We start from the raw sequence: 14,801 nt of genomic DNA on the forward strand, positions 1-14,801 counted from the left end.
CATGCAGAATATAATAATCAACGATCGTTGTTTTAATTAACAACTCAGTTTTTATTTTTTAAGATAGCTTTTCATATACTACCAATGCCTAGTATTCATTAGTAAAACCCAGCTTAAGAATGAGAAAAAAACTCTTCGGCGGCAAAATAAGGGTAAAACATTACTTACAGTAATAAAAATCACTCACTTTCTAAGTAATAAAGTCTATCTAACTCAGCTTGGAAATATTTTGCCATGTTCATTGTCGAAAATATGCAACCCAAAAATTCCTACTCTCAGTACTAATAGCTTAAATAAACTTACTGTTACATACTTTTTTCGCCGAAAAAAGGAGAATCATCATGAATAATGAGAGTGTATATTCATTAATTTTCATTAAAAAGTTTCCATTTCTAAATGCTAATTTATAAACGATTAGAAAATTTCAAAAATAAACTTTAGTTGTAATTGATTCAGTTTTATTTTGTTAATAAACGGCATCTAAATATTTTGTTGTTTAAATATTCGTTATAAGCACCAATGCTTGGCTGTATAGTATTTTTCCAGCTACTAAGTGCCAGTCGGTTTAGATTTAAAACGCAGCAAAAAATTATTGTTAAATTTACTAGACAGTTGGGATTGAGATCAGCGAGATGAATATATATATATATATATATATATATATATATATATATATATATATATATATATATATATATATATATATATCGATTTTTTTAAATTCAATGGTAAGTAAGTCCGTAATTTAGATTTATTTTTGAGTATATGATAATGATGTCGAACATTATTCTTTTATATTTACTAATTTTTGTATAATAAATAATTATTTTAAAAATATTTCACTTATATCAATACAATGTATGTAAATATGTAGTGAAATTATACATCTAAATTTGGTTGCACCTAAATAAAGTTGAATTGTAAATTTAATTTTCTCTTCTAATAGATATATTTGTAAACTTGGCAACGCTCAACGATATCGTTATGGGCGGCGCACGTTCTCGATGCTCCACAGTCGGCCAGATCGTAATGTGCAGTCAGCTGTGATTGTTTGATACCACGTCAAGAGTGAAGTGCGCTGCTGAATCACGTACGTTCGCGAGTTCATTTGTTTTGTTTTATCTTGTCAAACTGTGGTGCGAAATGGAACCCGGCGGGAGGGATTCCCGTTTTAATCTAGGCTACAGCATGAACCTACTCAGCGGTGAAACTCCACCGGAAATCTACGGTAACCCCAACTTAGGACGACCATCTACAAGTTTACAACAACTCTCACCCCGGCATACCATGGTTTCGAGTGCTTGTAACCGCGGAATTAAGTCGGATATATATGACGACAGGGCAATGTCGAGCCAGGGGATGGGACTGGACAGCTGTGTAAATGAAATCAGCGATGACTCCTACTCGATTCAGTCGAAGAAATCGCCTCCGAGCAACGGCAAAAAAACCAAAGGTCGTGTTAAAATCAAGATGGAATACATTGAGAACAAATTACGGAGGTATACTACATTTTCTAAACGAAAAACTGGAATTATGAAAAAGGTAAGTACAAAGTTAACCTCTTTTCCTATATTTTGTCTGGTTATTGGAGCTGGCGCATGCACGTGAGACGTTGCGCGCGCAATAAGATACCGTCTGTTTGCACTTTGTTGCCACAATTCTAGTGGAAAAGTATTTAAAATTACTGATTTTCCAAATAATATTACAGATGTTTAGATTTTTTTCTAAATAATAAAAAAACGATACAAAAATGTTAAATACTGAAGGTGTTTTAATTAGTATTTTAAAAAATAGCACATATAATGAAAACGTTAGACATAAACGGCATTTTAAATTTTTTATCTTGAAAAATTAAAAATAATTTTCAGTTAAAAGTCATTCGGAAAGTCGACCCGAATAGATATAAACTCAAAAAAGGCATGATGATGAATTGAATAAAAATTTTCAACTACATTTGTAACTGGATTTTGTCAAAAATAATGAAACATTAATATTGGTTTCAATTATTTAGTGGATGTTATACAATGTGAACCATGATTCCTTACTTTCTTTAAGAGTAACTTTAAATTAATAGTTATAAGCAGAATAATAAATTTATTTTTTTCATATTTTAAGAATCAAAAATACTGAATGTTAATCACCTAATCGTTTTTAATACATTCATATCGACAAAATTAGTCAAAAAATCTTTAATTGAATTTTTTTAATAATATCCAAAGTTTATATTTTTTGTATCTCTTGGTGATTTGGCAACATGGCCGCCAACCATCCTTTTATAAAAAATAACACACGATATGCATCTGCCAACAATTATCAAATTTCCCACTCATTTACAAGATTTTTAGTTGTTTTGCGGACACAATACAATTATCTACCCAATAACATTGTCAGATATTATTTTATTTTTTAAAAGGTTTTGACAGTTTTCTCATAATAGCCAAAGATTCTAACACGTGACCGAGGTAATTATGGGACACGGGCTTTGTGGTACTCTGGTACTGTTACATTGTTGTCGGAATGTCGGTAGTACAGAAATTATGAACATATGTTCTTACTGTCAGTTGATGATGATGCAGGGAGATCTGATAACATTTTTAATTTAGCCGTATCTAGTATATTATAATAAGCGTGATTCCTTTAAAACAAAACTCAAAATATATGAAAATAAAAAAAGAAGTCTATTTAGTTATCTAATTTAATCCTATTTAGGATTATTTCACCTCAATTTATGATCTTATAGATTATGTGATGTCAAAAATAGTTCTTTGGATTGACAAAAAAATATTTTTACATATTTTTTTTAAAACATGCATGGCTTGTCAGTCTTTTTTTTCTGAGGTGGAAAAGTTCTTAACCGACCTGCGATACTGTTGAATTCAAATAAGAAAAGCGACATGCCGAACTCATCCCCTCGACTTGGTGAAAGTCACAGAGTCTGCCCCAGTAGTGATCTCTTTTGATACCCCCGCTGTTAATAGGTCTAGATATTGTTCTCTATACTGATTTTTCTATTCCTCAGATGTTCAATGAATATATTCGTTATGTAGTTTGAGAGGTATATCCACTCTTTTCATTTTATTTTCATTAATCCTCTTCTGTGATGCCCTAATGAAAACATTCGTCACGTCTAAGGCTCTTACTTATCTTTTTTTACGTAAGGCTACGTATCTTTTTTTTATTTTACTTCATTAATAATCCACCTTTTTCCATGCGCTAAGCCTTTTATAAAGCCATATTGATGGTCTGTGTAGATACGTTTATTTAGATACGTTTCTTCGATGTTTCTTCAAATGTTGGTTTTCTCTCTTTACATATCAGTATAAGTTTTGCATTTTTCTGTTCATCAGGAGAGTCTGATATTATGATGATTTAGCGCTTTTTGAATTATCTCTGGTTTGACTTTTAGTGCTATATTCAGTAGGCATTTTGCAAGGCCCCGTCTGATTCAGCTCCTTTATTTTTCTTCATGCCTCATATTGCTGTGGTTACCCCCTCTAACGTGAATGGTGTTTCATATTTGACTGTTTTTTGTTGGTATCTTTTCGGAAAAAGAAATTATGTAGATTTTATTTACTTTATTAAATCGTCACTTTTTTGTAGTGTTTTGTTATTATTTTAGAGAAGAGCTGATATTGTTAATGTAATTTATTTCTTAAGGTTTTATCCTGTCTAAAATTTTGTTCATATTCTTCATGTTTATATGACTTCGGAGTTTATAGGACAGATGTTGGATTATTGGTCATTGAATTTTACAGGGAAATGCCTATTTAATATGTTGAATTTGAGTAGGAGGAAATAGTTACTGCATAGTGTTATTTTTACTTTTTAAACAGACTTCTGTGCCAGACTTTGGCAAATGCTTGTGAGAAATGCTCCTGTGTGTCTAGGAATACAGCGATGCTGTGTTTCTTTTTAAGACTTTCAAAAGCTAGACCTTTGTAGCAGCAATCTTTCAAAAAGTTTGCTTACGTCTGGGAATAGGCTGATGGGTCGATACATATTACTTCATTGGGCTAATTTCCAGGCTTAAGGATAATAATGATTTCAGCGAATTTTTATATTTTTGGAAAGTATGATAAGTTTAGCATGCGGCTAAATATTAGCATAGTAATGGTCTTACGAAGTTGTTTCAGTATTTGTGCGAAGATTAAATCATAACCAGGGACCTTTTTTGAGTTCAGTTTGCTAATTTCTTTCTTGACTTATCTAAGAGTAAAATTTTTGATCGGGAGGGATATTTGACATGCAGCGCTAATAAGTACTTTCTTCTTATCAGGGACTGCTGGCTCGGTTTAAAATACGCTTGTAAGATGTCCAGCAAAGACGCCCGCTTTTTCTTTGTTGAACGGGCCCATTCTCCATTTTGTTTACGGATGGGAGGGATAGTTGTGTATAGTTTCTCAGGCTTCTTAATCGCCTTAATACTTTAGTACATCTGGAAGTTTTGTGGGGTCACTCGGCCAGTACGTAAGGATTCCTTTGGTGTGGCAATCATAGTTGTTGGAGGTCATTGCGTTTTAAATATTACGACGTTTTGTTTTTGTGAGTCTTGAGCCCTAGTGTGTGTTTTCGCATTCCTAACCTGGCTGTGAATTTACTCTCAAGTAATTGAAAGATTGCATCTGTGGAGATTGCATGATGAGGTGGGCTGTAGATTGCAGTATTGTTCAAGTGCTATGGCATTGCATTCTTATTATTGCTGCTTTATTCTTATTATTCTTCTTTTCGTAAATGCCTTATCAGTTTACGATAGGTATCTATTGTATATGTTATACTCTTGACAGTGTCGTTTGCCAGGGTTTTTGTATAATAGGTTTTTTCATCCACTACTTATGCAGCGTTATCGACCACATCTTTTAAAGTTTTTGAAGCCATATATGAATATTCGAGGCCGTTGTGGTTGTGGCCGAAGATCGAGTTGATTTTGGGGAATGTTTGGTATAACAGTATTTGTCTGTTGCTATTAAATGTGGTTTCGTCCATTTTCGGATTTGTATTTTAAAGGCGGATATTGTTTGGGAGTTGAGTACATGTTCCTGGATGTTTTAATAGCGGACCTACTGCTTATCTGCCATTTCTGCTCATAGTACAATATACACTTATTGCTTGTGTACCGTTTGTGTGAATTGTTCATTGTAGAAATCACAATTTGGTACACCACTGCCACGTTACTGTTTATTTTATTAACTAGATTTTTTACTTGTTCTTATTGGTTGTCACTTTTTGCTACCGCACTCGTCGGAATACGTCCTTACTCTACGATATTCAAGTGAACACTTGTTATTAGTTGACCACTATTACTAAAATACTCCGAAATTTGTTTTTTTTTTCCGATAAAGCTCGGAATGAGGATATGGATAAAATAATTCAAGTTATTGGAATTATGGAAGCAACTTGAGGTACGAAAACGACATGACAGTTATTATAGCTAAAAAAATTACCTAAAACTTGAAGCCACTAATACGTGCCAGAATAATGGTAACCCACACACAGGTATTAAAAATAAGTACAGAAAAACACAACAAATCGTCTTCACACGGAAGCTAGAAAATTAAAATGAGATAGATCTTCGCATTCAATAAGATGATAGAGTTTATACCCAAGTTTCAATCTTAATAATGTAGTTGATCATCTTGATCACTTAAATACTATTATAAAACTAAAAATTAAAAAGTTTCCTATATGGTCCAATTAAGTCTGCACCATATGTAAGGGTTTTAAATTTTTAGTTTTACGAAAAAAAGTTGTTCTGTATAAAAAGTTTTGAATGATTTAAAAACAAAAACAAAATCATCAGATATTAAATTTTTTAGTCATTTCGCGGATTGTCAAAAATATGAATTTTATGTAAGAATTAATATCCACAATTATTACGATTGCGTTACAATATCCACTGTTATTAGTGGATAGCCAGTGGAAGTTACAGCTAGCAGAAGTATTATGTAATACTTATGTTGGTTGTTCATGAAACCCCCGTCTTAATTGCAGAATGTGCGAATGGCCTACCTTTGAGTTGGGGTCATCGGTGCGGCACAGTCATTTAATATACCGCTGCTGCAATTATATGAAATTTATGAAACATCTCAAGAATTCATTAGTTATTCGATTATTATTAGTGAACGATATTTTTATTCGACGGCAAACGTTTTTCTATCAATTGCAAGGTTTATCGGTTATAAATTCAATAAACGGTTAAACACACCTTTAGAACACTCAATTGCTAATATGTACTTAATGCATGATTGACTGCGAAAAATACTCTTGCCCTCATGTAATAAATCATACAGGAAAAGCCTTACGACATCATCTTTTTAGTCGGCTTCATTGATGATTCTAGATAATCTTACTGAGATACTATATTTATTTCGTTCACTTTTTAATAATTTGGTGTGTGATACGCCACTATCTCTTTTCTCTTTTGTTATCTTTACGAGTCGCTTTCTTCTTGACTTCAGTTTCGTATTCTTAATGAAGATTGAATATTATGAGTTACTAAAAAGTTCCATTGAATTGCAATCATACCATTTAGTTAGATTTCTAAACAAGGGAATTTGACCTATTGGTTTTTATTTTTAAATCGTACTTCATATAATCAGTGGTAGTAATTCTCCCTATTTTTTCACTCTTACTTTTTCTTAACTTTTTCTTTTTCTTAACTTTTTCTAAAAGCACGTTTTCATTTACTTAAAATAGACAATATCTTAAAATCAAATATAAATTTTTCGAATAAATTAATTAAACTTCACTAAAAACTAAATTCAAAACTAAATATAAAAAAAATATAAAACAATAATATCATAATATTATTATTAATTATTATATTAATATATTAATTTTATTAAAAATTGTTATTATTCATAATTAAATATTATAGACCTAATTAGTGATTTTGCTTGTCGCCATGCGAGGTGGCATGCAATCAAGTATCTACAGTCACTCAACTCACTTTTTTTTTACTTCCTCCTATTTTAAGGCTAGGACGACAACAAAATGATATTTTAGTCTGTTGTACAACTTTCATAACAAATAAGCCACTTCCGGAGAATCGCTCAACTTTTGCGTGAAGTCTTCTTATGAAATCGATCTACGTACAAAAACCAGCATAGATCGAGTTTGGCAAGTCATTTGTTGGGAAAGCTCGATTTTTTTTATTTTATTTTTTACGTATCACCACATTTGCAGCCAATATTTTAGGATCAACAAACTTTTAAAAGAATTAAAAATTAAATTTTGAAAATAATAAACTTCTTGCGTAGAAGTAAACCAAGTAAATATAAACTAACATAAAGCTTTAAATGATTTTGCTTAATAAATTTTACCTTAAATCTACAACAACCAATTTTCTTGCCAATTTTGAGAAAAACTGACCGTATTATTAATTATAATCATATGTAATTTATATTAGTATTATTAATTATTATTATTATATAAACGTATATATAATATTATAAACGTATCGTTTCAAGAAAAAATAGAAAAAGAGTTTTTCATGTGACATGTCGCCCTAGCCTTTTATTAGATTTATACCTGTAACCCAATTTAATAAAAATATTGGCCAACTTGAGAAACTCATAATAAAACGTGATTTAATTGATGACGTACTATTTATTTACTGATTTTTTTTAAGTCTGAAAATATAAACTTAGTGTAGTGCAATTAATAATTAATAATAATACTAATCTTTTCAAGTCTGATAATTCAAATTAGTGTCCGGCAATTAAAAAATTAATAAAATGTAGGGAACATTTCAAGGATTGTTATGTAACAATTTTAGGGCTAGAAATAAATTCCAATAAGGTAAATGGTCACAAAACTACAAAAATCGAATTGAAATAACATTATTACAACACTTAAACGACAACTGAAAAAATATTATAGTTAAATAACAATAAAGACACCAGTAATGACGTAGATACACAATAATCAAATCAAATTGAGAATATTGAATCACATTAATTTGTCGATTGTGAGTTGTGAGCTAAACACTTGATTTACAATTGACCAAAGTTTTTGCAAATATTGCCGGGAAAATAGATTCAGAGAAATTCAAAATATTAATCTTCTCTACAAATATACATAGGTATACTGTAGGTATTATACTGTAACAAATTAGGAAAATTTACCAAAAACAACCAATTCATAATGTTTCTAAAATTCAAAGAATATTGAAACGTCTATTACACATTCTCAACAATATTATTATTATTATGCAAAGCTATTATTCAAGTTTTTGACAAAAACCAATCAACTTATATGTTTATTCGGTTAACTTTAAAACTGGAATATAATAAAACCATTTAAAAATAGATATGCAGCAACAAGACAGAAACATAACACGTATTGGCATTAGACAAACGGTCAATCGCATATTAATATCAAAATATATTCATTTTACAACTTAGTTGAAATCTGAAGTCTCCATAATGAGTAGTCACTATCTTTTTCATAGGCAAGCTACCTTAAAAATTTGTTTATAGATTCGTGTTTAATTTTTTCAATTTCTCTGCTTATATTGTGAGTTATTTGATTTAACTGTATTTATTCACCCTTGTTATACATTGCTGCCATTTTATTCTCAGCGGCTTTTTTTCCGCAACCATAATTCTAATCTCAGTTGGGCAATTATTACCTTCTGTCCTTCTTTTGATTGGGCTACTGTTCACCCACGCTACCTGCTGTATACCTCTGTTTAATTTTTCTGCTTCTTGGACAAATATCCAAGTATCCAATCCGTGGTCTTGTTAGACAATGTTGGGTTCTCTTCTTTTATAATTATTCTATCACTTACTGTCATTATTACTGAAGAGTGATTTGATACTATGCCTAGTCCCTCTTCTGTTTTAGTATAATTTTGTGGGATTTTTCTAGCAATATAGAAATGTAATAGGTCTGGTATCTTATTCGTATCTGTATGCCAGTACGTTTTCTTGCCAGTCGAATAAAAATTACAGTTATGCCCTCTAGCTGCAGAGCCTCGAGCCCCAGTAGGTGTGCATTGCGTTAAAATCTCCTCCTAAAATAAATTTTTCGCCAAGGCTTTGTTTTAGTTCGTAGTAATCGTATTTTTTCGTATCGTATTAATCGTAGTAATCGTATGGTGGACAATATATTGCTTCAATTTTAATTTTATGTGATTTTCAATATATATTAAATACTTAATAGATATTACTTACCCGAATTTGTTCCATATTTATTGAAGTGTTTTCATGTTGTCTAACGTTTTGTTTTATAATCACTGCTTTTCCATCTCTTGTAGCATTTGCTGGATCAACCAAGTGATATATACAGTTAATTATATAATTTTCATTTGTAAAACTTAACAAGTAAGTTAACATTATTAATTATTCAAAACACAGGAAGTCATATACCAGCACACTTTTTTTATGAAACAAGGTTAAATATACCAAATAACGTCAAACTTCCAGACCCTACTTTTAAATCCTTGCCAATTACTATATCATTTGATAATTCTATATTTTTTTCATTTGTTTTGCACTGGCCAAATTATTGGGGATCAATTACCGAATTTTGCAAAAATCAGGTCAGTTCAGATAAAACAAGAAATCAAAACATTTGTTTATTATCAAAAAATCAAGCAAATAAACTCAACTGAAAAATAATTAGGAGATCAGAGAAAGCAGATTCTTGAAATTAGAACAAATCTTACAGTTAAATATTGTGTTTATAAGGTATTAAGCAACAAATGTCGTTCCATCGTTTACGTGGTCTTCCTACTGATCGTCTTCCTATTGGGGAACCGTCTCTTACCGCCTGTACTACTTTATTTGATGTCATTTGGCATATATGATAGTTCCATTCTACTCTTCTATTTCTTACAAAGACCTTGATGTTCTCCACCTTGCATCTACGTCATATATCTGTACTTCTGTAGCTCTGTCTCATAGTGTTTTACTATCAATTTTTCATCTCTGTTGTTTCTAACATCCTTTTTGTTCTTTATGTGTCAGGTCGTGTTTCTGCTGCGTATGTCATTATTGGTCTGGTGACTGTTTTGTAAATTATGCCTTTCATTTTTTCTCCGATATTTTTATTTCTCCATATTATTTCATTCAGGCAACCTGTGGCTCTGTTTGCTCTATTCACTTGATCTTTCAAGTCCGTTGAGCTTTCTTTAGCTAGATAATGTGATGCCTAGATATTAAAACGCCATCACCTGTTCTATTATCTAAACTTCCAGCTCCAATGTACATCTTATTGTTTGCTGTAAATTTGCTGTTATAACCATACATTTTGTCTTTTTTCGGGAAATTAACGCGTTAAATGTTCTGGCGGTTATATTAAATTACGTCGTAAATAATCTTCACTCTGAGAGAGTCGTATTGCGTCGTCTACATAGCAGATTATTTTAAGTTATTTTTCTCCCATTTTGGTATCCTTTTTTAGTTCTTACTTTTTTTAGTATTTCATCCATAATCAGGTTGAAGAATAGAGCACTCAGGAAATCTCCCTGTCTTATCCTATTTCCAGCTTCAATAGGGTCAGTTAGTCCTTCTTCTATTTTTACTTTTATTATGTCGTTTTGTTAGGTATTTTCGATTGGTTTGATTATTTCTAGAGGTATCTCTCATGCGTACAATAAGTGGATAACGTCCATGTTATCGTTTAACTTGACCCGATTAAATGCATTCATGAGGTCCACAAAACGTTGATATGCCGGTTTATTGCATTCTAATGATTTTTCTTGCACTTGCCTCATTACGAATATAGCTATATAAATATACAATTGATTGTAATAATAATTACATATTAGCTGAAAATTTGACGTTTCGATGTCCTCTCCGGAAATAGTTTTCAGTAAAGATTATTTAAAAAATTTAAAGAAATGGAAATTCCGGAACGGAAACCCAAATGTCAAATTTTCAGCTAATATGTAATTAACATTACAATCAATTGTGACTTAATTCTATATAAACACAATATTTAACTTAGACATGTCACAAGAAAGCAGTTTCAGAACTTTGTTAAACAAATATCACATTTTGGCAAAAAAACTTTACGGCCAATATGTCTACCAGCTACTGTATGAGGAAATTTAAACTTTATGACAAAATTATATAACAGTCGTGTACCAAACTTACTTAATCCTTATCTGCCACACCATTGAATATTTAAAACATCTATATAGTATGAGAATATCGAAAACTCAAAGAAATAATGAGAATCTTCTAATAAACGGAACCAACGTCGAACAAGTGAACAAATATGCAAATCTGGGAACAATGATTAACTCCACAAATGATTACATTCAGGAGATCAAAATCAGAATAGAAAAGGCTGGAACAAATTTCAACAAAATGAGAAGAGTGCTATGTACAAGGGATTTAAAATTGGAACTAAGAGTTAGGTTGGCGAGGTGCTATGTTTTTTCGACTTTATTTTATGGAATGGAATCTTGGACCTTGAACGCGACATCAATGAAAAAACTGGAATCATTCGAGCTGTGGGTGTACAGAAGAATTCTGAAAATATTGTGGACAGAACACGTCACAAACAAAGAGGTTCTGAGAAGGATGAATAAAGAAATAGAAATTTTAAATATAATTAAAACAAGAATATTGGAATATCTAGGACATATTACACGTGGAGAGAAATACACCTTGCTCCAACTGATTAGGGAAAGGGAAAGATCCAAGGAAAGAGAAGCATAGGGAGGCGTAGTATGTCATGGCAGCACAACCTGAGAGAGTGGTACGGATGTACATCAAATGAACTTTTCAGAGCAGCCGTCTCAAAAGTCAGAATAGCTATGATGATTGCCGACTTCCGCCGCGGAGATGGCACTTGAAGAAAAAGAAGATCATTGCATACTACTAAGGTACAAGTAATATTCGATACTTCATCTAAAGTTAATAACAGCCTTTCTTTAAATGGTGTCCCCTATGTAGGTTCGACTGTAGAGGATGACTTATTGTCATTATTATGCCGTTTCAGAAATCACAATTAGGTATTTAAGTGTACGTTCCGACAAATAAAAATTAAAGATTCACATAAACATCCACAGATAATATTATGTCGTGAAAATCGGACTGAACCCCTAAGTCATTACGTTCTCAATACAGTTACATGTGGCACAGGAGCAATATGAGTTTTTTCCCATCTTATTACCAAATTATTTTTTCTACTGTAATATAATATAATTACTTAAATCTAAGGGTTACTTGTATTGCTACAATTTATATTCAGTTTTATATATGTTCGTAAATTGTTTGTAATAATATCTTCAGAAAAAATCAAATTGTTCAGGTACACGTGAAGTGGAATTTGTAATATATTAAGATTATCCTAAAATTTGTTTATGTTTACGGATTGGTGGAAGCATTTGAAGAGAATATGTTGTAGGCCATTTTTTTCCAAATTTACAGTTAGGTGACTCCGTGAGACCCAAACTTTACATATAAAGGGGGGTAACAGCGTGATATCATCTCAATCTGTTTATAACCCTTATGAAATTGCGATTTAATACGGTATGTATTGTAATTACTTCTAGTTGTCGTGTTTCAATAATATGTTTTCCATAAAAAATTATTTTTACATATATATCTAAGTAATGATTTTTTCTGTGGCAAAAAGATTCTCTGTCTAATGTCATCTCTGTGCACACACACATACAATGATTTGTGTGCTGTATAGACTATTTCATCATCAGCATATTGAATAATTTTTGTTGTGTTATTAATACAGCTTTCTAAATCAATATTATATAAAAGAAAAAGTATTGCGCTTAATAGTCTACCCTGTGGTAGTCCTATTTTTTGTCTAATAGCTTTTTATACATAATATCCGAGTTAACGGTATCGAATGCAGAAGAGATCTAGAAAGCCATAGTATACGCATTATCAGTAAAGTTTATTAGTATAGATGAGACTAAGGAAGTTAGAGCATCTTGAGTTTATTTTGATTTTCGAAATCCACAATGAGATTTTGGGAGAATATATTCTTACTCTAGCCAATGTACAATTCTATTTTTTATTAATCTTTCTAATTTCTTTAGGAATCAAGAACTTAGGGATATTGGTCTATATGAACTACAGAAATTTTCTGGTTTTCCAGGTTTTTTAATAGGTATTAGTATATATTCCTTCCAGCTCTGTGGAATTTGTGACGTATCCTTCCAAGTGTCATTAAAAATATTTATTAATAATATTTTATAGTGGGGTATATAGTATATCATGGAATTTGAAATATTGTCGTTACCTGGAGCACTGCTATTTTGTTGACTAAGTACTTGATCTAACTCTCACATTTTAAGTGGTTCTTCTAAGCCAAACTTATTCCTTGACACTGTTTCGCTCTATTCTGGAAAATATTGGGAAGGTACACACTAGGTAGATATTTTCTGAAATCTGAATTTATTGGAATCATGTTGGACTGTTTTGCGATTTTTAAATGCGTTTACTTTCTCCTGTACTTCACTGATTTGTGTTTTGAAATTAAGGCTTTCGCAGTATAGTACCCAATTCTGTTTTTTCTTTTGTTTGAAAAGTTTTTTTTTGTGACAGCATCAAGTCTCTAAATTCAACTAAATTATTCCCTGTAGGATTTTGTTTTTATTTTACGTAGTCAATTTTCCGGTTATCAGCAGCAGTTTTGCAACTTTGACACCACCATTGGTCTTAGATTTGTCTCTTATGTATGACGTTAGATGAAAATTTTGGTATTGCTAAATTGGCTGGTTTATTAATTGTTGCTATTAATGATCGATAATTTCTGGGACAATTTTCAGTTTCTTGTACAGATGTGTATAATTTTCAATCGGCCTTGTTAAGATTCCAGATCTTGTGAAAGTTTTGAGTTGGAAATGAAGGTATATTATGATCTGTTTGCATGTTTATGATAATTGGAAGTTGATTGGATCAATGAGGATCTTGTAGGACTCTCTAAGTAAAAAAAATGAAATATTATGAGTACAAAAGTAAGTCAATAGCGGGTAGACTCTTACTAGTTGCTAACGTGGGCGATCCATCATGCAGACATATCACATTACTATGATCAATACATTCTATCTAAAAGTTTTTCACCATAGTTGTCTTCAATTTTACAGCCGCATTCGATAATATGGGCATTAAAATCCCCACCACCAATAAACGGTTTAGGTATATCTTTAAACAATTCCAACCCTTGTGTTTCAGATATCTGGGTCTGCTTCAATGTAAACTGACACAATATAAATAAGCTTTTGCCTCGAAAAAGTTTAACTTAAATACATGTATGAGTTAAAGGCTATCTATTTTTAAGATTGATTTCTTCACATCTTATGTTTGATTTTAATAAAATAGCTGTTTCACCATATCCGTCTGCACGATCCGATCTAAAGCAATTGTAACCTTTAAAATTATAACAGTATTTTGACTTAAACCAGGTTTCTAAAAGCAATGTTAAGCTTGGAAAGCAATGGAAATTTAATTTTGATATAGCAGATATTCTAGATTTACTTTATGAACGACAAATTTATATTTCTGTTTAGGTATGTGTACGAATTCGAAGACAAGCTACGGTTTACGTGTTCACTAATTAATTGTACTATTTCAGATTCTGGTACATTGAAATTGTTTGTTTGTTTAATATTACTTACAATATTTAGAACTACATTATATTCCTCTATAATATTCCTCTGATTGTGATTTTACCCCATCTGAGTTTTTTAAATAATGTTGACCATTAAAAATTCCCTCAGAGACAAAAGAGGAGTTTGGTTGTGTAAGCATTTCTTTTCTTGAAATTTCAATAGGATTAGGGCTGGTTTTTTTGTGTTTTTTGTTTAGCTTTGAAGTTGTTGGGGA

The 14,801-nt window shown here is 31.3% G+C and overlaps 1 protein-coding gene across 2 annotated transcripts in view; it reads left to right on the forward strand.

The window, feature by feature from the left end:
* Positions 1–1,022: 1,022 nt before the first annotated feature.
* bs (serum response factor blistered) overlaps positions 1,023–14,801 on the forward strand; it is a 396,649-nt gene continuing 382,870 nt past the window's right edge. For both annotated transcript variants that reach the window (XM_072523254.1, XM_072523253.1), the window contains exon 1: positions 1,023–1,542. In XM_072523254.1, coding sequence (XP_072379355.1) covers positions 1,144–1,542 — 399 coding nt within the window. In that variant the 5' untranslated portion in view covers positions 1,023–1,143. The remainder of the gene's footprint in view (positions 1,543–14,801) is intronic.

The sequence above is a fragment of the Diabrotica undecimpunctata genome, chromosome 2 (genome assembly GCF_040954645.1).
Source record: "Diabrotica undecimpunctata isolate CICGRU chromosome 2, icDiaUnde3, whole genome shotgun sequence".
Taxonomy (NCBI): Eukaryota; Metazoa; Arthropoda; class Insecta; order Coleoptera; family Chrysomelidae; genus Diabrotica; species Diabrotica undecimpunctata.